The 26,177-nt window shown below is 48.5% G+C and overlaps 9 protein-coding genes across 9 annotated transcripts; 6 read left to right on the forward strand and 3 right to left on the reverse strand.

Annotated features, from left to right (window-relative positions):
- Positions 1–565: 565 nt before the first annotated feature.
- On the forward strand, positions 566–4,666 carry EDB91DRAFT_1076847 (natural resistance-associated macrophage protein-domain-containing protein; the record flags this gene model as incomplete). The annotated part of the gene is made up of 17 exons (XM_041314897.1): positions 566–735; positions 790–886; positions 939–1,005; positions 1,029–1,315; positions 1,366–1,486; positions 1,547–1,826; positions 1,968–2,080; positions 2,130–2,242; positions 2,299–2,711; positions 2,824–2,879; positions 3,103–3,244; positions 3,293–3,320; positions 3,358–3,626; positions 3,782–3,836; positions 3,896–3,977; positions 4,022–4,536; positions 4,592–4,666. The coding sequence occupies 17 exons, from the start codon at positions 566–568 to the stop codon at positions 4,664–4,666; spliced, it is 2,883 nt and encodes a 960-aa protein (XP_041183452.1).
- A 219-nt stretch (positions 4,667–4,885) lies between these two features.
- Positions 4,886–7,265, forward strand: EDB91DRAFT_1095280 (natural resistance-associated macrophage protein-domain-containing protein). Its single transcript, XM_041316932.1, has 9 exons — positions 4,886–5,149; positions 5,209–5,305; positions 5,370–5,406; positions 5,461–5,747; positions 5,801–5,921; positions 5,975–6,344; positions 6,398–6,510; positions 6,561–6,673; positions 6,725–7,265. The coding sequence occupies exons 1-9, from the start codon at positions 4,977–4,979 to the stop codon at positions 7,124–7,126; spliced, it is 1,713 nt and encodes a 570-aa protein (XP_041183453.1). The 5' UTR covers positions 4,886–4,976; the 3' UTR covers positions 7,127–7,265.
- A 1,086-nt stretch (positions 7,266–8,351) lies between these two features.
- On the reverse strand, positions 8,352–11,824 carry EDB91DRAFT_1332621 (uncharacterized protein; the record flags this gene model as incomplete). Its single annotated transcript, XM_041325406.1, has 11 exons — positions 11,157–11,824; positions 10,590–10,747; positions 10,409–10,513; positions 10,294–10,359; positions 10,172–10,237; positions 9,994–10,121; positions 9,913–9,943; positions 9,755–9,864; positions 9,219–9,705; positions 8,648–9,169; positions 8,352–8,417 (listed from the first exon to the last, which is right to left on the reverse strand). The coding sequence occupies exons 1-11, from the start codon at positions 11,542–11,544 to the stop codon at positions 8,352–8,354; spliced, it is 2,127 nt and encodes a 708-aa protein (XP_041183454.1). The 5' UTR covers positions 11,545–11,824.
- Positions 11,825–11,873: 49 nt separating this feature from the next.
- On the forward strand, positions 11,874–12,858 carry EDB91DRAFT_1241989 (ras-domain-containing protein; the record flags this gene model as incomplete). Its single annotated transcript, XM_041322140.1, has 7 exons — positions 11,874–11,910; positions 11,965–11,989; positions 12,046–12,104; positions 12,154–12,214; positions 12,264–12,347; positions 12,392–12,675; positions 12,728–12,858. The coding sequence occupies 7 exons, from the start codon at positions 11,874–11,876 to the stop codon at positions 12,856–12,858; spliced, it is 681 nt and encodes a 226-aa protein (XP_041183455.1).
- Positions 12,859–13,063: 205 nt separating this feature from the next.
- EDB91DRAFT_249746 (uncharacterized protein) lies at positions 13,064–14,290 on the reverse strand. The gene is made up of 2 exons (XM_041326592.1): positions 13,706–14,290; positions 13,064–13,649 (listed from the first exon to the last, which is right to left on the reverse strand). Exons 1-2 carry the CDS (start codon positions 14,201–14,203, stop codon positions 13,215–13,217), a joined length of 933 nt encoding a protein of 310 aa, XP_041183456.1. The 5' UTR covers positions 14,204–14,290; the 3' UTR covers positions 13,064–13,214.
- A 280-nt stretch (positions 14,291–14,570) lies between these two features.
- EDB91DRAFT_249877 (DUF292-domain-containing protein) lies at positions 14,571–16,580 on the forward strand. Its single transcript, XM_041326593.1, has 11 exons — positions 14,571–14,770; positions 14,844–14,958; positions 15,012–15,022; positions 15,082–15,209; positions 15,286–15,376; positions 15,426–15,502; positions 15,555–15,649; positions 15,706–15,840; positions 15,896–16,260; positions 16,313–16,488; positions 16,553–16,580. Exons 2-9 carry the CDS (start codon positions 14,923–14,925, stop codon positions 16,106–16,108), a joined length of 786 nt encoding a protein of 261 aa, XP_041183457.1. The 5' UTR covers positions 14,571–14,770; positions 14,844–14,922; the 3' UTR covers positions 16,109–16,260; positions 16,313–16,488; positions 16,553–16,580.
- A 1,054-nt stretch (positions 16,581–17,634) lies between these two features.
- Positions 17,635–19,475, forward strand: EDB91DRAFT_1095334 (uncharacterized protein). The gene is made up of 7 exons (XM_041316933.1): positions 17,635–18,023; positions 18,074–18,197; positions 18,244–18,315; positions 18,375–18,395; positions 18,461–18,545; positions 18,623–18,988; positions 19,040–19,475. The coding sequence occupies exons 1-7, from the start codon at positions 17,717–17,719 to the stop codon at positions 19,193–19,195; spliced, it is 1,131 nt and encodes a 376-aa protein (XP_041183458.1). The 5' UTR covers positions 17,635–17,716; the 3' UTR covers positions 19,196–19,475.
- A 24-nt stretch (positions 19,476–19,499) lies between these two features.
- EDB91DRAFT_1241993 (uncharacterized protein) lies at positions 19,500–21,227 on the reverse strand (the record flags this gene model as incomplete). Its single annotated transcript, XM_041322141.1, has 6 exons — positions 19,500–20,124; positions 20,183–20,370; positions 20,425–20,638; positions 20,695–20,896; positions 20,959–21,099; positions 21,164–21,227. The coding sequence occupies 6 exons, from the start codon at positions 21,225–21,227 to the stop codon at positions 19,500–19,502; spliced, it is 1,434 nt and encodes a 477-aa protein (XP_041183459.1).
- A 1,357-nt stretch (positions 21,228–22,584) lies between these two features.
- EDB91DRAFT_250113 (coatomer subunit gamma) lies at positions 22,585–26,147 on the forward strand. Its single transcript, XM_041326594.1, has 11 exons — positions 22,585–22,876; positions 22,933–23,091; positions 23,139–23,590; positions 23,639–23,772; positions 23,820–23,998; positions 24,046–24,545; positions 24,597–24,694; positions 24,742–24,876; positions 24,924–25,165; positions 25,216–25,630; positions 25,702–26,147. Exons 1-11 carry the CDS (start codon positions 22,646–22,648, stop codon positions 25,938–25,940), a joined length of 2,784 nt encoding a protein of 927 aa, XP_041183460.1. The 5' UTR covers positions 22,585–22,645; the 3' UTR covers positions 25,941–26,147.
- The last annotated feature ends 30 nt before the right edge of the window (positions 26,148–26,177 follow it).

Raw genomic sequence — 26,177 nt, forward strand, 5'->3', positions numbered from 1 at the left:
TCCTTCAATGGTCTATCTACTAACTATCATAGTTACGGAAACATACAAAACTTCATCAGGATTAGAGTTTTCTTGTCCTTGGATGCCATTATGCTTACACTTATATATCACTTTGTCTTTGGATATAATCTATGGATATTTGATTTGATTTTGCCAAATATATCTACAAAAAACATCTCCTCGCCGATTTCCTGATGTGAATCATCTCTTAGACTGACCTCTCTTACCCCACGGGTCTTCTTCTGCCCGTGACATCGGATTGCTTCCATCAGGTTCTATCGCTCGTAATTGGCCATTGGCGATAGTTAGAACGTGGCACATGTTCAACGCAGCCCATGTTCAACGCAGCCCATGTTCAACGCAGCACATGTTCAACGTCTCGCGAAGTAGAGTGCTACCTTCTCAAGCATGTGGACACCCAATGGCTTGCTGGTGAAATGCATCGAAAACAATTCCAATTTGCCGCATTCATGGTCATGACATATACTTCTTTCCTACACCTTTCCTATATATTCTCATGCGTTCAAAAGACTAGATCACCTTGCGCCAAAGGGCTTCGTAGGTAATGACCACTTCTCCAAATCAATCGAATCGGGACCCTCAAATTGGGAGTGGAAACACGTCACCAGAAAAACACTGGACAGGACGTCTGCAGCATCTAGGATGGGCGGTATGTCATCACGCACAGAACTATACAGGCGTAGGAATTGTGTGTTCCGTTGCATACTTTGACCCGTAAGTGTCAATCTTTGATGGCAATCACGTTCTCAATCTGAAGCTACATCGAAGGGGGAGTTGGGGAGTCGATCTTCAGGCAGGATCTCAATACGGCTATAAGCTACTCTTCGTCGTTGTTTTGGCAGGTTTATTCGCTGCATTTCTTCAAGTAAGTAGGATGTATGAGTTGTTGGCTGAGTGCCTTAACGCACAATTCCCAGGTTCTTGCATGTCGACTCGGTGTGGTCACTGGGCTTGGTAAATCCAGCTTCCCTAACAGATCTACATGTCAGTTGACCCATCTTTTGCAGACCTCGCATCCCACTGTCGCATTCTCTTTCATGGTCGACCACATCATACGAAACTTTGGCGATGGGCAGTCCTTTACCCACTTTACGTGCTCTCAGAGGTAGCCATCGTCAGTACCGATCTTACTGAGCTCCTAGGCTCTGCAATAGCCCTCTGTCTTCTTTTTCCAGCTCTTCCACTCTGGGCTGGTGTTCTGATAACCGGAGCCGATGTCTTATTGATACTGGCACTGGGCAACCCTCTTCGCGCTAGACCAGTGAGGATTTTCGAATGGATCATCGCTGCACTTGTAAGTTCCCAACCACTTGCAGTCTTCGTTTTGTTTCAATGGGGATCTAGGTGTTTGCTGTGCTCATCTGCATTGCAATCATTATTGCGAGGGTCACTGTCGTCTGGGGTCAAGCCTTCGATGGACTCGTTCCTTCTCAGGCACTTTTTGCCAATGGCGCTCTTTATACATGTATGTCTGTATGTGGAATGCAAGAATGCAGACATCCGCTGACATACCTTTGTTTTTTAGCCGTCGGAATTCTGGGCGCGACGGTGATGCCCCACAGTCTGTTCTTGGGTTCGCATCTCGCGACCCAAGATCGGTTATCCAAAGAATTAGTCGCCCCAGTCTCCCAGCTTTCGGATAATGCTCATGAACGAGAGTCGCGAGAGGTAGGATCAAGGCGCGAGCCCTTGCTATGCTTTAGACGGGTGATCCGGCGAAATTGCCGGTCCTTGTTCATAGTATCTCGTGTCGAGTTAGGTGCCCGTCCGAAGTCTCATGAACATAGAGAGAATAATACCTTGGAGTTCGTACAATCACATCTGTACCACGGCATGATCGATGTCGTGACCAGCCTGCTAGGCTTCGCCGTCATCATTAATGCACTGCAAGTCTAATCATCTGGCATTCTTTACTACCACTGAGGCTGACAACTCTCTCTTTCAAGGATTCTAATACTCGCCAGTGCCGTCTTTTATTATGGATCAGGGGCGTATGGCTCTGAATCTTCAGCTAGCTTGTTTGATACGCACACTCTCATCAACAACACGATTGGCAAAGGTATGACGTCCTTCGGGTTCTGTAATCTTCTCAAATCTTGTGACAACAGCTGCTGCATTGTTATTTGCGCTCGCCCTGCTTGCATCAGGCCAAAGTGCTTCTATTATCGCCACTGTAGCAGGGCAAAGCGTCTCTGAAGGATTCCTGAACTGGAAAGTTTCGGTCAGCTCTACCCGTAATCCTTCGTTTCGATGAAACTCATCGCTCACTTATGACAGCCCATTGTGCGGCGCCTCGTGACGCGCCTGCTAGGTTTGATACCATCTATGACTATTGCCATTGTCCTTGGAGCAAACGGCATCAACTTTTTGCTTGTCGCAAGTCAGGTCATCTTGTCGATAGTCCTCCCATTCATCACGTTTCCGCTGATATACCTCACCTCATCGTCGCGCATTATGCGAGTGCGTAAACCATCCCCGGGCAGTAAGAGTATCAATCCACTCGACAGTTTGGAAGCTTCCTCCCCGCCTGCAATCAAATCAGTAGATTCCGACCCGGAGATGCTTCAGACACAGGACTTCGTGGACTTCAGTAGCGGGAAGTTCATGACGTCGCTTGGGTGCCTGATATGGCTTGTGATTGTGGTAGCTAATGTGTATGTGCTTGTAACTCTGGGAATGGGACAAGGTGGGTGAGCTTAGTGCAACTCATATATCGATTCTTCATTTCATCATTATTATCATGTCATCATGACTCGGTGTTTTGTTCCGTACGTCCTTGTCGTGCACTTCAAACGGTTTCAGTATATTCATCCATTTCATGGGTATTATCGGAATGGCTCTGCGCGCTCTGTATATCAGTATGTATAAGTAATCACCTACCAGAATCAGCACAAAGATTCATATATCTCATCCTGCGAGTTTTGTGTGATTTTTGACACGGACATTCAAGTTATCGGCAATATGAAAAGGTAAAACAAACCCTAACCCTAGTCTAGGTGCAACACCAAAACGCGTCCAGCGCGCTTCCAGCCACGATGACGGTTCAATCTGGGTTCAATCAATTCCCCAATCCTGGCTAAGATCTTTCCATTCAGAGCGTGGGTTATCGCGAATCCATCGTGCGCAATTGGCCCGTCGTCTTCGATAAAAGCCAACGTTCTGCTTGCAAGACCGAGATCGTTTACTACCAGCTCCCAGTCTTGCAACAGCTTCCAAACCAACGGTATGCCTAAAGCGATTCAGAAGAAAGCATATTATGCTGTGCGCAAAGGGCATATGCCGGGGATTTACTCGACGTGGTCAGTAGACTGCACGATAGGCTCGTCTTTTACTCAGTTTCCTTCCTCAAGGGAAGAATGCGAGGCCCAAGTGAAAAACTTTCATGGTGCTATCTTCAAGAAACTTAACACCGAGACGGAGGCTCTCGCATTCATCGCCAGAGAGTCGTCGTTCAAGCCGCCCTCTTCGGGAGCGTCCTCGTCTACAGTATTGCCTGCTATCAAAAGCCCTCCGTGGGTCGCCTCCACGAGCGTGCCGTCAACATCGTCGAACTCAGGCGCATCCCACACTTCGGCTGCTGTAAGTGTCGACGAAGATGAGCCTGGGTACGATGTAGTTTATAGTGATGGTGCATGCAAAGGAAATGGACAAGTTGGTTCGGTTGCAGGTGTGGGTGTGTGGTGGGGCTGGAACGATTCCAGGCGAGAAATCTCATCCTGAGCGTTCATTTCGCGTAACATGACACTTATCATTACTTCAGAAATATCGCTGAACGATGTCCTGGAGATCAGACCAATAATAGGGCAGAACTTATTGTGAGTTTTGCATTCCTGTTCGATAACATACTAAGCTCATACTCCCACCGCTTTTGCAGGCAATCGTTCGGGTATTGGAGACCGCACCATTCTCCCAGCAACCACTCATGATCAAAACGGACTCAAGCTATTCCATACAATGTAGGGTGCCTTGATCTGTGATGAATTCCTCTCATCCTGTGCAGGCTTCGAATCCTGGTTGCCAAAGTGGAGCGTAAACGGTTTTCGAACGGCCAATGGCCAACCTGTTAAGAATGCTGAACTTATCAGGTACTTGGCGGCATTGCTGTATGCCCGTGAAAGAGCAGGACCGAAAGTCAGGTTCAAGCATGTCAGAGGTCATGTTGGAATCGAAGGTAATGAGTGCGCCGACCGATTGGCCAATGATGGCACTCTCAAACCAGAGCTGCCGGAGCGGGATTGGGTGCAGCTAACTCGTGACTTGGAAAACAAGTCAACGATATCGAGGGTGATACCTGAGTCAGTCAAGGTAACTGACCAACTAGTCCCGTATTATGACATGGCTAAGCCAATTCCATCGAAGTTGAACGCAGCTTCATCGCGACAAATCGCTAGTATATCTGCTAGCGGTTCCTCTAGCAGTACTAGGCTTCCACAACCATCCGTCACAACGCGTGTTTCGTACCCTCCAAGGGACCCCACACCTAAACCGGCGACTCTGAGCCAAGCAGAATTAGATGTCAGTGATCACAATGTCAGGCTCTCATCATACTCACGAGCAATAACGTGGTCAGGCCTATGCAAGTTGCCTTCTTGACGTCGACCAGTTCACCAATCTGGAGGTGGATGATTTGGAATCTGACTTCTAGACTGATCTCTTTCACATCGGAGTTCCTCTTATGCCCGTGACATGGGATAAGTGCTATCGCCTGACAGTAGGTCAACGCAACTATGAATAAATACATCGAGGATGTCTATCGCTACAGTACACGAGGTTTCCCAAGCGTTTGAGCAGCCAATAGTTGAATCGTGAAATTTAACGACGACCATTTCGATTTTACCACGCATACAGTGGCCATATATACTCTATCTTTTCATCCACCTTTCGTGACCGCTGCGCATCTAGAAAGACTCGATCATCCTGTGCCAAAGGGTGTCCTAGTCCATTACTTTGGCTTGATGACCACTTCTCTGAATCAAGCGGATCAGGACCCTCAACTCGGGGGCGAAACCACTGCGTCCCCAGAAAAGCATTGGATAGATCGTCTGCATCATGCAGGATGGAGAATATTTCATCACGCACAGAAGCATACAGGCGTAGGCGTTGTGTGCTCCGTCGCATACTTTGACCCGTAAGTGATCATCTGCCAACCGATGGTAGCTACATTCTCAATCCGAAGCTGCATCAAAGTGGGAATTGGGGTGTCGATCTTCAGGCAGGATCTCAATACGGTTATAAACTCCTCTTCGTCGTTCTTTTGGCAGGCTTGTTCGCTGCATTTCTTCAAGTGAGGAGGATCTGTGATATACGAAGTGGTGACTGTCGGAGTGACTTAACGCAAAATTACACAGGTTCTTGCCTGTCGGCTTGGAGTAGTCACTGGCCTTGGTAAATGTCAGCTTCTCTGGCAGATTTACGTGACTATTGACGCGTCTGTTGCAGACCTTGCCTCACACTGCCGCATTCTCTTTCATGACCGACCACATCATACGAAACTTTGGCGATGGGCAGTCCTTTACCCACTTTACGCGCTCTCCGAAATAGCCATCGTCAGTACCGATCTTGCTGAGCTCCTTGGCTCCGCAATAGCACTCTGTCTTCTCTTTCCAGCACTTCCACTCTGGGGTGGTGTTCTGATAACCGGAGCCGATGTCTTATTGATACTCGCCCTCGGTAACCCTCTTCACAGTAGACCAGTGAAGCTCTTTGAGTGGATCATCGCTGCACTTGTAAGTTCGTAACCACTCGCGTACTTGACTTTGTATCGATGACGTGAGTCTAGGTGCTCGCTGTACTCATCTGCATGACAATAATTATCACGAAGATCAGTGTCGCCTGGGGTCAAGCCTTCGATGGATTCGTTCCCTCTCAAGCCCTTTTTGCCAGCGGTGCTCTTTATACATGTACGTGATAAAATGCAAGAATGGAGACAAGCGTTGACATAACCCTGTTGTAGCCGTTGGAATCCTGGGTGCTACTGTCATGCCCCACAGTCTATTCTTGGGTTCGCATCTCGCAACCCAAGACAGGGTATCAAAAAAACCACTTCCTCCTGTCTCCTCGCTTTCCGACAAGGTTCGAGAAAGAGAGTCAACAGGGGTCGCATCAAGGCGCGAGCGCCTACGATGCTTAGGACGAGCGATCTGGCAAAATTTCCGGTCCTTGTTCGTAGTATCTCGTGTCGAGTTAGAAGAGCTGAATGCCCGTCCGAAGTCTTATGAACAGAGAGAGAATAATCCCTTAGAGTTCGTACAATCCCATATGTACCACGGCATGTTCGATATGGTCGCCAGCCTGCTAGGCTTCGCCGTCATAATCAATGCCCTGTAAGCTTCTAGCATTCCTTACCAGGCTATTGATGCTAACAACTCCTTCGAAGTATCCTAATACTCGCCAGTGCCGTCTTCTATTATGGATCAGGGGCGTATGGCTCTGAATCTCCAGCTAGCTTGTTCGATGCCCACACTCTCATCAACAACTCGATTGGCACAGGTATGTCATATCCTTCAGGTGCTGTAAGCTCGTCAAATCCTTGGCCATAGGTGCTGCGTTACTGTTCGCCCTCGCTTTGCTCGCAGCGGGCCAAAGTGCTTCCATCGTCGCCACTGTAGCAGGGCAAAGCGTCTCTGAAGGATTCCTGAACTGGAAAGTTTCGGTAAGTTCCATCATTTGTTTCAATGAAAGTCGTTGCTCACTGATATCACAGCCTGTTGTACGGCGCCTCGTGACGCGCTCGATAGGTCTGATACCTTCTATGGCTGTCGCCATCGTAGTCGGACGAAACGGTATCAATACCTTGCTTGTCGCAAGTCAGGTCATCTTGTCGATAGTCCTCCCATTCGTCACGTTTCCCTTGATATACCTCACTTCATCGTCGCGCATCATGCGAGTGCGCAAAAACACTCCAGCCCACGCAGTTACAAGTTCTGGCTTAGAAAAGCCTGCAATCACATCAGTAGATACCGACCCTGAAATCCTTCAGACAGAGGACTTTGTTGACTTCAGTAGCGGGAAGCTCATGACGTCGGTTGGGTGGTTGATATGGCTTGTAATTGTGATAGCTAATCTCTACGTAATTGTAACTCTAGGTATGGGGCAAGGTGGGTGAGCTTAGCGGTAACAATGCATTGGTTTGCTTCATTTCATCACTAGATATGTTTGCTGTACTTTCTAGTCATGTATTTCAAACATTCAGCATACTCGTTCGTTGGCATGTGTAATCAGATTTTAGGACATTAAGGTTATCCTGCGAGTTGATGAGACTTGTGATGCGGAAGATTATCATCAGCAACACGGCCAAGGGGCCAACTACGATCAGACAATGTCTTCGGACCACGCGAGATGGGTCTTGCCATGACAGCCAAGAAAGTGGCGCATGATGGCAGTAGTATACCACTTAGCTGAGATGAAAAGGTCCATTGAAGGTGGTACAGCATATTTGTCCTTGCTGAGAGACAATCACTAAATCAGATGAAGTAGACCATAACAACCTCTTGTAAACCTTTGTAAACATACCAGGCAACAGCAAAAAATACCCGGAGATGTTCACGGTAGTGAGAATCAGAACCGAGGTCAAAATCGTTGATAAGCACCTAAGAGATATCTTCTAATGGCATGAAGTTACTCACTTCCGACACTGCAGTGGTGACTACATTGTTCGGTGACAGGATGTGCCTGTTCATGCTCCAAGACCTATTGATCTCGTCGGCTTCATCAACAACGTTGCACCTTGGTGATCTGATCCGACTGCACTTCTTCGTGAAGCAGCTCGCCATGTTCCGGGGGCGCAAGTGAGCGCGATCGAGACAGTTGTGCAAACAACGGCCGAAGTTACGGTCAGAGTGAATATATAGAACGTATCACTGGCAGTACTAAATGGCATTTAAATCAGTAACTATTTGTGACCACATTCTACTCACCAGGTTGGTCGTATTGTGGTGGTAATGAAGCTGGTCGATGAGGCACTGGGAAACGGCCGAGATAGTCTTGTCGTATGTTCTCAATTGCGAATTGCTATATTGCATGAATGAGGCTCTGGAGATCGGTCACTTGCGAAATAGAGAGGGATTGACTTGCGTTCCCAATGCGCACCTCACATAAATGACAGTAATAGATAGCGGGGAGTTGTAGTCCCAGCAGGAGCGACGATCGAGGACCTGCATTCAAGATGTCAGCACAAGTCTTCTGAAACGCTAATGTCTTGAATATACCCATCGAAGGAGATGTCAAGTAGCGCTGAGTTTAGACTTGTATGTACTATGTATTAGCATCGAATCGGCTGCTTTAGAGCGTCATACATGCCAGGGACCAGGAACACGTAGAGGATCAAATAACTAGGTAGCATCCCGTGATGCCGGGTTCGTCGTCTTCAGCGCCACTGAGCGCTGAGGAACGATCATCTGCATGTACATGACATAACACGTATCTATATGGCATATTACGACAAGTGCAACAAGGAAAGTCGACCGCTGAAAGAAATAAATGACGCAGAAAAAAATAGTAAGTAAAGCACAAGAACAAACGAGCAAGGGTTCAAAAAGTTATCATTTTCACAAGTTAGGACCTTTTCTGTGAAGCCTGATGCTAAGTAGTCAGGATAAGCGCATGTAAGGAGGTCATACAGACTCACAAGTATGGCCATTAGTTGCTGGTAATTCGGAGTTCCAGGCTGGGGGGCACCAGGTGGCATGCTAGACATAGGAGGTGGAGACATCATGGACTGAGGTGGCGGCATGGACTGAGGTAGCGGAGGAGGCATTCCATATTGCGATTGCATCTGCTGTGGGGCAGTGCCTTGACCCTGCTGACCTTGTGACTGTTGTAACAATGCAAGGATATTTGGTGGTAAGCCAGGCATTCCAGGGTGGATCTGCCCTGGCTGAGGAGTGGGTGTCTGAGAAGGCATCTGAGCATAGGGGTTAGCACTGGGGCCAGGCGGAGGATAGGGCGGCGCGGACTGCTGAACGGGAGGTGGCGCATAGTATGGGCTTTGAGGTGGAGGGGGCATTCCAAGTGTGCTCGGGGGAGGTGGTCCTGGTGGTGGCGGTCCCTGTTGCATCGTGGGAGGCGGTGCGGTGTTATTCTGGGGTTGTTTCAGTGCCGCAAGGAGCTGTTGAACCTTGCGAGCCTGCTCTAACCGATCCCCTGTACCCTGATGGACTATCAGCAGAGTGGAACATCGATGAGGATCAAGTACGTACAGTTTGAGTGACCGATAGTGGGGGCTGGTGGTACTGAGTGGCTACTGGCAGGGGCTGGTTATACTGAGTGGCTGCAGGCTGCTGCTGGTTATACTGAGTGGCTGCTGGTGGGGGCTGGTTATACTGAGTGGCTGCTGGCGGAGGCTGGTTATACTGGGTGATCGCTGGCGGGGGCTGGTTATATGGAGGGACGTTCGACACCTCATTATACGAACCAGAGCCCGAACCAAGCCCACTCGAGAGAGAACCACGGGAATCAAATCTGTCTCCATAACCACCCCGGCCGCCACCGCGTCCACCCCTGTTGTAATCATCTTCAAAGCGCCCGCGATCACGATCCCTGCCGAAGTCATCACGCCTGTCCCAATCCTCATAAGAGCCGCCGCGACCTCGGCCTCCGCCACCGCGGCCCCTGCCTCGACCTCGGCCTCGAAATCCACGCCCACTATCTTCCCAGTCCCGCCCACCGCCGAATCCCTGCTCACGACTGCCGTAGCATGTTAGAAAGAATGATAAGTGTATGTGACGACACATACCGCTGAGTAGGAGGACCAGAAATTTCAGACTCTTCCCATGCATAGACAATGTCCATGGTTCCATCTTGCAACCCTTGGTGACGGAGACGGTCGAACGCTTCGTCGCATGCCTGCAGGGGGGTGAATATTACGTTATCCCAACTTACACCAACACTAACCCTGATATCATAGAATTCAACATAACGCTGACTGCACAGGCTCATCAGTAATCAATGCGATTGGATAGAGATCCAACACACTCAGCACGATCGCCGACAGGCGTGACAGATTTAACGTCTCCGAACTGTTGGAATTTACGTCGGACCTCATTATCATCGATAGGTTGGACAGAATCCTTAAGTGTGACGATTAGGTTGCCCTGAAATTGCTGCACAAGAGTTCAGTTGTCATTCGTAAGATAAGCGCAATATTACCAACCTGATTCTTGTCGCGATCGCCACCTTGCTTTTGGTCATCACGAGGAAGAGAATAATGAACATCGATCTGAAGAAAGGACGGCTCCATTGATGATTATCGCGGCGGGGTGTATCAAAACTTACGGGTCTTCCACTTATCTCAGAACCCTGCAGACGATCCCTAGCGCGCTCAGCTGCACGAATATCGTACTAAACCGGAGCCTTAGTGATGGTGGAGTGGGTTCCATTTAACACTTACGAAGGTCACAAAAACCATTCCCCGCGTTGCAATGAGATCGAAAAAGGTCTTGATATCTCCGTGCTCTTCGAATGAACGACGGACGTCATCACTATTGGTCTCATACTACAAAGGTAGCTCAATATTAGCAAATCAAATCCGTACCAGAACACGTGGAGCTGCCTCCAACTCATTGACTCGCCTTAATGTTGCGTATAAACAAAGTACGACAGGGACGCTCGCGTTGGATTCGCTCTTCAATTATTGAATCGTGGACTTTGTCATCCCGTTCTCGACGTACAGTTCGCCTCTGAGGTCGCATACCAAATCCACCATCTTCATAGTTGGCGTCGGAACCGTCTGACAAAGAATAGGATACCAGTGAGATCAGGTCCTTTCAATGTACCAGAAAACCAAGCTGAGGGTAAGGCAGAACAAAGAGACGTAGCGCAGCATATTAGGGGAGGTGGCGATGACCCCAACTCAACCGAAACATATAAGCTCCCAATCGTGAAATTCGGACGAGCATATTCCCTGAGCGATCTCAGATTCCATCGTCTGTAGTCTTTCTTCCGACTTCACTGCTCTCGCTAAAGAATAGCTTAAGCTCGCGAGTACGTCTTAATGTCTGAGATGCCTCCATGAAAGGTTTCGCCGTTGGCAACATGTCCCTGTCAATTTTCGTCGCTATAATTTGCATCCCATGCGAAGCTGCGCCGCCAAAGTTCTGCCTGTATTCGCTCATTTTCAGTCTTAGTTTCAAGCGCACCTTCGTAGTTACCATAGCCCTGGGTATAACCATCTGACTGGGGTTGGGCATCGAACTGAGCGGGGGGCATTCCACTACCATAATTACCACTGCCGTTTTGGTAGAATGGGTCTTGTGAGCCAGAGTCGTAATTATTGTAGAGGCCCATATCGCCTTGAGGCGGCCCTTGATCATATGTGTTGGAGGCACCGCCATCGTAATTGCCAAAGTGGCCGCTACCTTGACCACCTTGGCCGCCTCCGCCTCGGCCACGACCGAATCCTCTTCCACGGGGTGCCCCACCACCTCTGTGATGGTAAGATCTATCCGGCCCAGACCCTGCTAGTGAGCCGCCCCTTCTGTTGGCGGGATTATCGTAAACTCCTCCATAGGGATGATGACGGTTCATTTTCTTTTACTGGGGGTGTAGGGTGAGGCGAGCTGATATGTGAACGCTTAAAGATCCGGTGGAACACGTGTACGGGAAGGTAGAGAAAACCGCTGAAGAATAACTCTGAATGAACTTCTGAAAGTATGACTCAACTCAAGAGGGATACGCTGAAAGCGAAAACCAACAGAGGAGCTGTCTGATGATGGTGGTGGTTCGGGTCAAAGTCGTCGTCAACGTCGACAAAATTTTCTGGCTCGGGTGAGAAAATACACGTAATCATGTCTCCCAAATGCGGATCATCGACATTCCTTGCTCGCAGCAGTCGTAGTGCTACTTACCCCTTCACGATGTCGAAGCAGTTTCAGTTCAAACTCGTTCTTCTAGGTAACTAAATGCTCTCTAGCAACTAGGAAATTTCAGCTTATTCTTCTTTCTAAGGCGAGTCCGCCGTAGGCAAATCCAGGTAATGCAGTGCAACATTGAGATCTCGTGCGCAAGTCTCCAGCTCACTCGCAACAGCTTGGTCCTAAGGTTCGTGAAAGACCAGTTTGACGACTACCGGGAAAGTACGATTGGTGGTATGTATCCTGTAAAGACCTGTTTCCTTCTACTGAGCTTGCCACACAGCGGCGTTCTTGACACAGACAGTTACCCTAGAGGACCAGACAACTGTCAAGTTTGAAATATGGTAATTCGTGTAGATTTCTGATGTTTGCATACGCTAAAATACGGTCTAGGGATACAGCGGGTCAAGAGCGATACAAGGCACGTATTCAATATATATCGTGCATCGTGAAATTAACAGTGCCTTTTAGTCTCTCGTACGTTTCATGCCTTTACGTGGGCTTTATGTTTGATTTAGAAGGGCTCAGGCTCCAATGTACTATCGCAACGCAAATTGTGCAGTTGTCGTGTATGATATCACCCAATCTGCCTCCTTGGAGAAGGCGAAGACATGGATTCGAGAACTACAACGCCAGGCAGACCCATCGATAGTAATAGCCCTGTGCGGCAACAAACTGGATCTCTCTGCACGGAGACAAGTCACCGAAGAGGAAGCTAGTAAATATGCTGACGAAGAAGGTCTTCTGTGGAGCGAGACTAGTGCGAAGACAGGAGACGGCGTAAATGCTATCTTCAATGCTATTGGTGCGTTTATTCTTCCCTAAGATCTTTTCGCACTAACCCGTCTGTTGCACAGCCAAGAAGCTTCCATTGATTGCACCACCCTCGGCCCGTGGTGCTCGTGTCGCGGCACCCGGTACCACGCGGCAAAGTGTAGACCTTAACAGGCGACCAACAGCTCAGGATGGCGAAGCTTGCAATTGCTAGATTTTATGTATAATCCCACACATGCCGCATGGAAATCCTCCTTACCTTTATCTGACTTAGTCTTTCCCTGCCCTTCACTAGCCATAATCATGACCTGCTTCAACGCTGAACTTTCTAAGATACATATTCATCGTGACCACTATAGGGCCAGAAGTTACAGAGTCGGCTCTTGAGCCACATCGGGATGATGCTTCTATACTATAAATCAGTTTCGATGGATGCAACCTGTGCACTACACGTAAAATGTAATTATGCTACAATGGTCCAGGTCAAAAAAAATACAAGCCACTCGAGATCATGTTCCTGAATACAGCCGTGAAGAGGAGGTAGGGGCGTATGGGTATCATAGAATAGGCTCAACTTCCCATGCACCTCCTGTTAAATGCGTCAAATGTCTCTTTCACTTGCGAACTGTCGATGGCATGGAAAGCGATCGAATGATCCTGGTCGATGATAGCAGATAGGCGCGATAAGGATTCGCGGTCATTAACAAGCACCGCAAGACGGCGGGGACGGCGGGGATAAGGCGACGATGGAAGTGAACGTCCTGAATCAATACTGAATGATGAAAATTGCAGGTCTAGCTTGCCGAGCGGTTGAATCGGAACTTCGAACACTGAACTGGGCAAAGTGACAGGGGGTTGTGACACGCTGTAGGAAGGAGAAGGGGAGGGGCGGGTTAAACCGTGTGGTGACGGCTCATCATCAGATAAGCTAAAGAAAGAGTCATGAATATCGCTGCTCCTTCGTGAATCTTCACACGCCAACTGGTTACTGGGTAGGAACAGGGACTGAAACAAGTTTCAGCCATCGTGACATAATGATCAGAAAACACTTGCCGACTTACCTTCGCCACATCGGACACAGAGCTCAGTATTTTCTCGAATTCTATACATTCTGGATCAATCTCTGATTCAGAGTCTCTCGCGTTGTTCCCTTCATGGTCATGGATCCGGGTGTGGACATCCCCCTTATCCAGCTCTCTTATAGCCGTTTCTGTGAGACGCTCTACGAAAGAGCTCGGAATCCACCCGAGACGGTCCCCCTTTGGACGCATAGCAGCCCACCAACCCGACTCTTCCATCTTCACGACGGTGAGAATCTCATTGCGGGTGAAGGGGAGATGATCTGGATCGTCTGACTCAAAGTCAAACATACATATCACGTTGCAGATGGACCACTCCAGGTCGCCTGTGCTGGGCGTTACCCCCAATGCAGTTAAACTGTATTCGGATGTGGGAGAAGAATCAGGTTCAGGGGAGGTCAAACTATGAGCCTGAGGAAGCGAGGAGTCTATCAACACTCGAAGAGGCTGCCGTTGTGGTCGTGAAAATGAGCCCAGCATCGTAGCAGGTGCTGCGGGTTTCGAGGAGATTGAAATCCGGGATTATGGGGTGTGGGCCGTTCTATGTATGAGTGGGTCCTTCACAATGGGAAACCATATTTTCATAAGGGAAAGAGGTGCCTGCGTCACTGCCGAGATTTCAAAAGTATAAAGAGATACGATCAAATGCAACCATCATGACGTTAAATAATTCCCACTGGTACTTACAGCTGACACAGTCACTTTAGTTGCGATTATTTGAGGACACCAGTTCACACTCTTGGGTAGAGTAGCCCAGTAATCATCGATCAACATGCCTGCGCATGCGAACCTGAGGAGTCCTATCACCGAGACAACCGTCACTGGCAATAGTTATAAGCATATGTATATAAAGTAACCATGTGCTTACTTTGCCCGTCATGATCGCAGTGATAACTTATGGAGTGACTTCAGGGTCTGACTCTGAGCCAGGTTTATTGTGGATACACTGATGGGCGCGAGCGCGAATGGGCGCCAGAGCAGTAGATCATGGCAGCTGTATCTATACAATTGCGGACCTAAACCTCAAATCAGTGCATAGCCTATCAGGTAAGTCTATACGTAGTAACTACATAGTGGTTGCAAGCACTCCTTGACTTTTTGTTTGGTCGTGTATTGCAAGCCTAATCTCCATTAGCCAAATATAGACCGGTTCCCCTGCCCCAGACAGATTGCGTACTGTCGCCGCTCTACAATTCACAATGCCCCCGTCAACCTGGAACTCGGCCAAGGCAAAGGTGCAGGGATTGTCAATAATGATCTACGCTTTTTCTGAGTTTCGCCTGCATAGGTGCAACTTCGGTATCCACGATCTCACAATAATCTCCCGCTACTGCTTATTACGTTCTCACATACTTCAGACTCTCGGTACAACGGCTTCGCATAGCGCAGCAGAAGAAGGAGGCACAAGCTAAGAGTTCCCGCAGAGATATCGCTCTTCTCCTAGAGAAGGGAAAAGCGGAGAGCGCACGAGTTAAGGTAGAGGCTGGTAGGTCTCCTCTGCCCGGCTACGACTGCGGTTGTTCAAATCTTTGGTTTACTCTTGCGTCATTCTTGGTCGCCAGTCATCAATGAAGATGTAAACCTTGAATTATACGAGCTTCTCGAACTTTACTGCGAGCTGCTCATTGCACGCTTCGGCCTTCTTGACCAAAAGTACGGATATTTATTGATTTATCGAGATTGTTGACACATCCACTGGCAGTACTCGTGACCCTGATCCCGGAATCAGCGAAGGTGTATGTAGCATCATATATGCAGCTCCAAGAACCGAAGTGAAAGGTGGATCCACTCCGTCACATAAATCATAATGCTCATTGATTTTCCGCCCCAGAATTACACATTCTACGTGACATACTCATGCACAAGTATGGGCGCGACTTCTCCGCGGCTGCGATGGAAAATCGTTGTGGCTGTGTGAGTGAACGTGTAAGTACGTCGCCCGCGGCTGGAACCCGAGCTTACGCCTTTTGCTGCCGTGCCAGATCATTAGGAAACTAGTGATCGAAACACCCTCGGAACAACTTGTTGACGCGTATCTTGGCGAGATCGCCAAAGCTTATAGCGTGAAGTGGGCCCCTGCTTCATCGACCACTGCTGCGGTACAAGGGAGCGTTGTGGTTCGTTGAACAGTTTGAAATCGGGATGTGAATTTCACCCCAATTTTCCAACAAGGATGGCACATCAAGCAGCGACACACCAGCTCTTCCGTTGTATTCCAGGGAAATTTCTGATAAGTTACCAGATATCCCTCCAACCGAAGACGAAACCGAGAAACCCAAGGCATCAGCGGAAGAAACATCTCACCAGATGGATCCTTCGAAAGGAGAAGCTGAGGATGAGTTCGCCGCTCTGGCACGACGCTTTCAGGAATTAAAGAAGCGCTGACTAGGTGTAGTGTACAATACTCTGCGTGACGCGGCTTATCTGCTTTTGTGTATATCCGAACCTTCAAAGATTCTCCAACCTCTTATGAAGCTATACGATCACGATTCACGCACCTTAGTGAGACATCCGGAGATTTTTATTACCCCCGGGCTGTACGTATCAGCTTAATTATGCCAAGTCAGGCGCGTGAATTGATTGTACTAGAGGCGCCAACCTTTGTGTCGTTACTTATGTCCGCCGAATCTCATGGAAGGGTGGACATTCCGCAACACTTAGGGATTACACAGGCCAGACCACTCCTGGTCAGGTCGGATACGCCCAATGACTGAGTGACGGCTAGTATGAACCTGCAATCGCGTTGAACCAGGCTTCTCATTTATGTGAGTCACAATATAGCGAGTCCGAGTTAGTCACTGGCTTGTACTGATGGAAAATTCCGCCCAGGTTTGATCATGCAGGCAGACGAAAATTAGTAACACCTGCGAGTAGCTGGTGGCTTATCACAACGAGGCCAGACTTTTCCCAGGTTAAAATATGCACTTGAACATACGCAACTCGTATTGGCGGAGTCTCACGCCCTTTACAGATTTTGAAATTTACAACACTGATTTACTGGACTTCGGGACTCAAGCTCGACGAAATGTTTGAGCGGACGCGCTCGACTTTATCTACGTGGCGGTCGAGTTCTTGACGGCTCGAAAACTCATAGCACCGCATTCGATGGTTCCTAATCGAGCACATCTGTCTCACCACGGGCGAGCCTTTGGCAAACAGGAGAGCGCACATATTATTCACGCGGACCTTTCGAATGGGCGATAATTTTTGCTTTATTCTGCAGGGATGTGCCCCCGCAGTAATGACATTATAAATCGGCGGAACGGGCATTCATACCAGATCCGAATCATGGACGCAGAGCCACCACACAAACGGACCGATCGGTGGCGGTCTGACCAGTGGAAAAAGAGTCTCTCTTTAGAAGGTCCAGCGCAAACAATGCGACCGGTCGCATGATGGCATGGCATATCCAGAGTTACGATTTTCAAGAGATGGGCGACTAAAAAAATATAGTATATTATGATTACATACCTGCAAACAATGATCCGCTGAGCAACTGATATGAAAGCTTGTCTGCAGAGCGCGGCGGAACGTGCCATCAGGTCAGACCGCGGAGCCAATTTTAGGGGCCTCCAGAGCTTGTCCGAGCTAGGGTTCACAAATGTTGATGCATACCTCTTTTAAGTAAGTACCAAGGCAGGTGTATTACCGAAAGCTAGACCACATGGAGTTTCAACTTTCAACCGTCGTGAACCCTTGAGAAGTTTATTATTCGATCATGAAAGAGAAGTGTTTTGTGGAAAAAGTGATTGTTCGGAATGAGTCGGACTAGACGGGAAATGGGAAGACCGGTAGTCGCCGGACGGTCCTCGGGCACGTGGAAGGGTTCAAATCATTCACGCGATTGCAACGGCTATGAGAGGTGGGCCAGAATCTGTCAGAATGCGGAGCAATTATCATGTCTCCGCCGGGAAGTTTATGTCTGACAATAATACATCAATCCTTCTACTATACTTATTATAAATAATACCTGATCTTGTGGGCGTTTCATCCATGTCGATCTCTACCATGTCCGATTACCCATTCCCCCCTGCAATGAGATCTGAGGACACTGACAGCGACGTCGATTCCGAGTCTGACAGATACACAGATATGTCTCTTGACGCGTTTGCGCCCAGCGTCGCAAGCTCAAAGACATCTATGGACGCCTCTATGCGTTCTCAATCACCAGCTCCATCAGTATTCTCCGTAACAAGCTCTTTGCGAGCCCAAGCATATAGGCAAGAATACGGACGAGGCCTGAACAACTATTCCGAAGTATATCGGTTACCAGCGGACGATGAAGAACTTGACCGGTTGGGTATGCTTGAAGTCACCTCTTTCATATCTTTTGGTCTGATACTCGTTCAGACAGACAGCATGACATGTTTTGCAAAGCCATTGGCAAATACCCACCACCATTTCCTGAAATCATGGCAGATGATGAGTTCGAGGTCAAAGCCGTCCTCGACCTCGGCTGTGGCAGTGGCAGCTGGTGAGACCCTTCTTTCGAAAAATTCTCTATAGGCTCACGTGTGCAGGATAATGGACATTGCGAGAGAATTCCCAAACGCAGGTGCGGTAGCTGTAGATCTCGTTCCCATGCAGTCAACGTATGTGCTTGTGTCAACCCCTGTTTCATTTAACCTTTCCTGAGCTAACTCCTTGGCAGATCTATGCCACCAAACTGCAGGTGAGAAAGATAGCTGAGATTACCCGGTGCTACCTTTCTTAGCTAGATTCCCTTACTTGATTTAGAAGTGAGGTTGACGACATCAATCTCGGCCTAGAGCACTTTTATGGTGATTTCAACGTCGTCCATGTTCAACTAATTTCTTCTGGAGTCAGTATATTCAATACCTGTACATGAATATTTTTTTGAGGTACTGACGTTACTTGCCTTCATTTTTTCCGTACTAGATTCGGGATTACCATGGGCTCATCAACCACATTGCCCATGTCCTCCGACCGGGTGGTTTAATAGACCTCACTGAATTTCCATTCAACTTTTCCGGCATTGAGAAAAAGCCTATTTGTCCGCCAGCAGGCACATTTGAACCTCCATGGACACCCCTATGGATGTCTTACGCGAACAGGGCTGTTCGCCAACGGGGTGGTGATGCGGATGCTTCCGTGCACATGCATGGATGGGTGTCCAATCACCCTGCATTTGAGGACGTCGTGTACCGCGAATTCTGGATACCATGTTCGCCGTGGCTGAAAGGCAACGACCCCAATAGTATCTGGTGGAATGGTATTGGGGCGACTATGCGGGATGACCTTAAAGTAAGCTGACCGAATATGACGTGAAGCTTCCTGTCTTAATTGCGCTTACAGGCATTTATGAAATCCGGTCGCCCTTTGCTCCTCGGCAGTGGGCTATCGGAGGACTTTGTGGATCAACTGGAAAATAACGCAGTGGCGGAATTGGATGGGGCAGTCACTCCTGTTTACGTGTGCATACAAAACGTCTATGCCCGCAAGAAACTTTGATTCTGATTGGCGCCTCGGTCCTATTTATTCATCTGTTTTACCCTTTTGCATGTCTGGACTCACGTGGGCATTACATTGGACTACATACTGTATCGAGAGTTTCTTCCCCATCCTCACTACCATTCAATACCTCTACTGACCGCGCTTTCTTCGAATTTTCATGGCATCCCATTCGTCTGTCACGACACAAGATATATATTTGACGTAGATGATTACATATCAATTCTAATCTAAGCACCCAGAGGAAATAAAAAAAAGGACGTATCCATGCCCCTACATATGTGAACAATAAGAACTAACTGGGTCAGTCTCGGTACTGGGGTGGAGGAGAAGAGGGGTTTCTTTCGGGTACGTCAATACGCGAAGCTATAATTTCCAGTATTCTATCCACTTCTGAGTCTGGTATCTGCATAGGCGGCTCCAGCCCTGATGGCCTCGGAGAACGGTGCATCTCCTGTAGAGAATGTGCAGTAGATGAAATGTTATCAGGTGGAGGTGGCAAAGGGCGCCGCCGACCACGCGCACTGGGAGAAGACAGAGAACCACTCGTATTATTTCTGGGTCCGCTGTATGGGCCTAGAGAGCTTGTGACGGATCCAGGACCACGTGCAATTTCTCTCTCGCGGTGACGCAGCGAATCATCAGTACTAGTGTTTCCGCCGATAGGCGCTAATGGGAATTTTTCCGCATGTACTCTGCCAGTGGTGCTGAAAATAGTGTACGGCGCGGACAATGCGGGGAAGTGCGTAGCACGAGCCCCAGGAGTCATTTCGTTTGTCAGTACTTCGAGATCTCGTCCTGGAATTACTGTTTTGGGGCGCCATGGGCGTCCCCAGAAGAGGAAACCGACGACAAAGGCAAGCAAGATGACCACTCCTACAGCCGAGCCAGCTATTTCACCTATTTTTGAGGGCTTCGATGATGACGGCCTTATCCAGGAGGCCGCTTCAGTTCCGGATCTTAAGCACTTTTGATTAGAGAACTTACAGTGCAGTAGCCTGCGGCTGGTAGAGTTTCATGGAGTTTATCGCAAGCTTGTTGCCGTCTTCACTTGTGTCGGTAATGTTCAAAACATACGTTTGTCCTGGATCTAGGCCCCCTTGATAAAATAAGGTAGTGTCCGGAATGAACCAGAAGCTGCTTGCATTCAGTACAGACTGGGTACCATTTAAAGACTGATGAGCTCATAATTAGCTCCCAAGTTTTGAAATGAGGCGTGCGATGCGTACCACTGTATATTGCCAATTACCCCAGTTTACAATGCCTTGTACAACCACCGCCGATGAACCTCCAAATGAAGTAGATACGCTCGAACCCATCTCTTCCGTAAAATGGAAGGCACCTCCAGGTATGTGTGCGTCCGTGCCCACAGTCCAGTTTCCGGCATAGTTTAAAAACGTGGTGTTTGTATTACTGAATAATTCAGTTTGGGGGACTGCTTGACTGATCATAGAAGGTTCAGGCGCTGCCGAAACAAAGTGCGCTAGCAATTGACGTACTCAATATAAATTACAGCATTTTCAAATGCAAGTTGCTGCCCAGAAGTCGGGTGGGCAGTTAGGGTGAGTGCATGGACTCCTTCCGATAACGTTTGCTTAGAATACAGGACATCGCTGGTGGTGGTGAGGGCTGAGGAGAAAATGTTGTCTACCGTGACATCGAACGTGCAATTAGCCGTTCCATAGAGTTCTATCCCCGTGCCTTGTATGGGCAGTAACCAGGTCAGGATGGCAAATGGGGATCCATATGATTGCTGAACATACCATAAAATGAAAAAGTAACATTAGCACCTGTCAGCGAGGTTCTATGCGCTGATATGCCATTTCCTGCATTCGCAGGGACCGTATTATACCCAGTCTCCGAGTACCAGACTTGCCAGCCGTTGCCCAAACCAAAACCATCATCTGTAAATGAGTCAAGTTAATCAACTAATAATCATTTATAAATGAACGGCATGAAACGGCTCACAGTAAGGATAATACGTGAATACTGGGCTTGTATCATTCAGAGTGATGTTCCACGAAGTCGCCATGCGAGTAAACAGTGACCAGACACCTAGAAGCTGCGTACAGTATACTGTGTTTTTCGACTGGAATTGTCGCACTTGCTTGACAGACGTTGAGGAATGTTTCAGGCTAGGAGATCATTTCCGGGTATATGCGCCAGCACAGGTAGTTTTTTGATGGTGTGACATGGTAGGGTCTCCAAGAACAATGCGGCAGTGCCTTCATGAGTGGTTGCGTATCATTCATTCGGCAATCTGTGGATGCGGCTATTTCAGTATTGTCGCTGATCACGCAGGGCTGTGCAGTCAGAAATATTTGTGCCGACGGGAATTCACACCACACCCTTGATCATTCTACTGTGGGTGCCAGGGACTGGCCAGGGAGACCGAAGTTCCGTCAAGGAACATAGCGACGGTGTTCACAAGTGAACTGGAGTACATGGGAGCGCATGAGAGACTACGAGACAATTTTAGCGTACACTCACGGCAAGTTTTCGTCAGAATAACCTATTTAGTTCTTGAGTAGTGCTTTCTATAATCGTTAACTCACCTGCGAGCAGATTTACTCGAATTCCGGGCTTTGCAAATCTAGCAGCATAATGCACTGTGGTTTACATTCCAGGCATGAGAAAATGATGCAGATCATCATTAACCATTTTGTCTACGCTCAGCCTCCGCAACGTCATGATGTCGTAGACGAGATCCCCTGCACGTGCGCAGGCACATAGGCCTTTTAGGCCATTTCGGGGCAGCGTTGGCAGCGTTTACGGTATGATAGGCATTGGTACATACAGACCGCTCATCTCGACCTTAATGGCGGCCATCAACGATGCGTCAACTGTCGCTCGCTGCCTCCCGGTGATGAGTGACGTGGGTTTTTAGCACCTGCGAAGCGCAGCCACGTGCAAGACGAAGAGGTATGAAAGGTGACGAGAAGCTGTTACTTGATAACAACCTGTACTATACTAAGAGAGCACGGTGGTTGTGGCGGATAAAGCACTCCTATTAAAACAGCATAGAATTACCTAAAAGATCAAGATATACTGACCATGAGTCACGACCGAGAAGGGAAGCACCCCGTGCTTGAAGTCCTGGGTCAACGTTCACTGCTGGTCTGATTAAAGCAGAATGTATGCCATTGGGGAAGGTGCAGACAGAGGTGCCTATTTTCTCGTCGTGCTGGTGATAAGCGTGAAATAGTGAGACTAGTGCAGGTACAGCTCACTACTGGTCAGGTAGGCTTCGCGTCATGCGGCCGATCTCACCAGTCATGGAGTTTAAATTGTATCTGGTGACTTGATGAACTTCAAGTTAAAATTCGTCAAATCGAAATCTTGAACTTGAACTTGAGTGTATTGAAGCAGTTGACCAAACAATGACCAAACAAATAATCCACCTTGACCACGTCGTGTATATCGCAATCGGCCCTTTGATCGCTGTTAGCCATGGCTTACGCCTCGAAAAAGGAGGACGAGAGTGGTCTTAGTTCTTACTATAATAACAAGACAACAATCATCCAGGAAGCCCGTGTTTTCAACGATTCTCCAATTAGCCCGAGGAAATGCAGAGCCCTCCTCACTCGCATTGTCTACCTGCTTTACATTGGCGAGACCTTTAGCGCGCAGGAGGCTACAACGTTGTTCTTTGGAACGACGAAGCTCTTCCAACATAAGGATGTATGTCCCTGTTCTCTTCTTATTCTCATGTAATGTTCTGCTTATGTCTTGTGAAGAGTGCCTTGAGGCAGATGGTGTATCTTGCCATCAAGGAACTTGCAACCACTGCCGAAGATGTTATCATGGTCACAAGCAGTATTATGAAGGACATGCAACCAAACTCCGAGGTCATTTACCGGCCAAATGCAATCCGTGCACTTTGCCGAATCATTGACGTGCGTCTGACCGAATTATAGAGTCTCATGCGCTCATTGCTGTGTAGCCCTCCATGGCTCAAGGTGTAGAACGCTTCTTCAAAGCCGCAATTGTAGACCGGACGCCTTCTATCTCATCCGCGGCACTCGTGTCTTCATATCATTTATTCCCTCTCGCCAAAGACGTGGTCAAACGTTGGGTAAACGAGGCTCAAGAAGCGGTCAATGCAAAGTCTTCATCATCCTTCTTCCCCGGATCATCAAGTGGTGGTTATCTCAATTTTGGCTCGTCCGGAAGTTCCAACAGCGGTTACCAGCCTATCCCATCAACAAGCTACATCACTCAATATCATGCACTTGGTCTTCTGTACTTGATTCGCCAGCAGGACCGTATGGCCGTGACTAAAATGATACAGCAGCTTGGTGGGGGCAAGTCTGGCGCAGGCACGACGCTTAAAAATGCCATGGCTCTTTGCATGCTTATTCGGTATGCCGCGAAAGTAATGGAGGAAGATCCAAAGTACGTTCTTGCACGCGGTATGCAATTGGCTTCTTATTTTGGCACTAGTGTGCAAAAGCAGATCCTCGATCTTTTGGAAGGGTGGCTACGTCACAAGAGTGACATGGTCAATTTTGAGGCAGCACGTGCTATTTGCGAGATGAAGAACGTCAATGCTTCGCAACTTGTTAAACCAATAGCGGGTGCGTAATTCTTGGACTTCGTTTATTGCTATCTGACCTGTCCACAGTGCTGCAGCTCTTCCTTTCTTCTCCAAAACCTGTTTTGAAATTTTCTGCAACCCGGACACTGGCTACTCTCGCTTTATCTCATCCTGCTGCTGTGGCGTCATGCAACGTCGATCTTGAGAATCTTATTGCTGACCAAAACAGGAGCGTGGCAACATATGCCATCACTACCCTGCTCAAGGTAGACATGAACTTCAGATAATACTACACTCACTAACTGTTCCATAGACCGGAAATGAAGCATCCGTTGACCGCCTCATGAAGCAGATCACTGGATTCATGTCTGAAATTAGCGATGAATTTAAAGTCATCATCGTCGACGCCATCCGCTCACTATGTATCAAGTTCCCGACGAAGCACGTTTCTATGCTCGCTTTCCTTTCGGGGGTGCTCCGTGATGAGGGCGGATACGACTTCAAACGCGCCGTCGTCGAGGCTATGTTCGACATGATCAAGTTCATCAAAGACTGCAAAGAGCAGGCGCTTTCGCATCTGTGCGAGTTCATCGAGGACTGCGAATTCACGAAATTGTCCGTGCGGATACTACACCTCCTCGGCCTCGAAGGTCCCAAAGCCCCTCAGCCGACGAAGTACATCCGGTTCATCTACAACCGTGTCGTACTTGAAAATGCCACTGTACGAGCAGCAGCTGTTACAAGTTTGGCCAAGTTTGGTGTGAATGCAGTGGACGATGGTCTACGAAGAAGCATCGGCGTTCTGTTGAACAGGTCGACCTTCTTTTTCCAGCATTGGAAAAAAGACTGATCGAAATTTCTCAGGTGTTTGGATGACGTCGACGATGAAGTTCGTGATCGCGCTGCAATGTACTTGAAAGTCATGAAGGAGGCGTCCCTTGCAGATGCTTATGTGAAAGAAGGTATGTTTAACTTTTGAGGGCTCGCATTGCGTCTTATGATTTTATAGAATCTGTATTCTCACTTGCCGCGCTCGAATCCAAACTCGTCGCGTATGTCAATGATGCCGATGCCAGCGCACAACCATTCGACGCTTCATCGATACCAAAGATTAGTCGAGCTCAACTGGCTGCTGAGTCGACTCGTCAGCATATTTATTTTTTCCTATCCTAAATTCTGACGCGTTTTCAGGTCCAAGCACCTTGGACATTATTGCTGCGCCCTCGACGAAAAGAGCTTCGGCGTCTCCGCCACCTCCAACTGCCGCGGAGACGCAATCTGCATATGTGCAGCAATTTGCAGATATACCACACTTTGCAGAGTATGGAACTATTCTCAACAGCAGCGCAAAGCCTGTACAGCTCACGGAATCCGAGACCGAGTACCAAGTTACATGTGTCAAGCATATATTCAAAGAGCATATCGTGTTCCAGGTCAGGAAACTGCACACACTTCACGTTGTTACATCTGATTCGTTTCCTAGTACAATGTATCAAATACCCTCCCAGATACTGTACTGGAGCAGGTGGTTGTGGTAATGCAACCGCAGGCCGATTCTGGTCTGACGGAGGACGTTGTCTTCCAAATCGACTCTCTCAGTTGTTCTAATGATCCTGGCATTGTTTATGTCTCCTTCAAGCGGGACAACCCGCGGGAGTATACCACCACGTCCTTCCAATGTATCCTGAAGTTCATTTCCAAAGAGCTGGATCCCTCGACGGGTCGACCGGAGGAAGAGGGTTACGAGGACGAATACCAATTGGAGGAGGTCGAACTTTCAGCCGGTGGGGATTATATCATTCCCAGTTACGCCTCATTTTCCTCCGAGTGGGATCGTCTACGGTCCGGTGCGACTGCCACAGAAACATTCTCACTTGGTGCCATGGAAAGTATCAAGGGTACGTTTCACTCTTTCTGTACCCGTCCCCAATCTTCCACGGCTGATGCGAGTCACGCTCCCTCTTCACAGCTGCCTGCGACTCGATCATTGAGCTGCTCAATATGGAGCCTTTGGGCGGTACAGAAGTGCCCAGTTCGCCGTCTGTACACACACTTCAACTTTCGGGTTTGGTGACTGGGGGAGGAGGCAAGGTGCTTGTGAGGTGTCGGATGACGTTCTCGCGGGGTCAGGGTGTTACGCTGGAACTTGGGGTGCGTGCAGAGCAGGAGAGTGTATGTGCCTTGGTCGTGTCTGTTGTCGGAGGTTAGAGGATCTGGATTGGCTGTTGAGGTCCGGTCGACCTTGAATATCAACGTGAGGCGTTTCGTTGTATTCATATGGTGTTCCCACTAGTCGGACAATCGATACTGGATAGATTCTGCCATGTTCACACGTAGACTGGGAGGGGTCAATGCCTTGACAGCAATAACGTGGCAATGATTCCCATAAGCAGCAGTTCCAACTTCCGGTAAAGGCGGTTCCCGAACAACGAATCTATTAATTGC

Source organism: Suillus paluster (assembly GCF_016628075.1).
Source record: "Suillus paluster strain FC165 chromosome Unknown EDB91scaffold_2, whole genome shotgun sequence".
Lineage (NCBI taxonomy): Eukaryota > Fungi > Basidiomycota > Agaricomycetes > Boletales > Suillaceae > Suillus > Suillus paluster.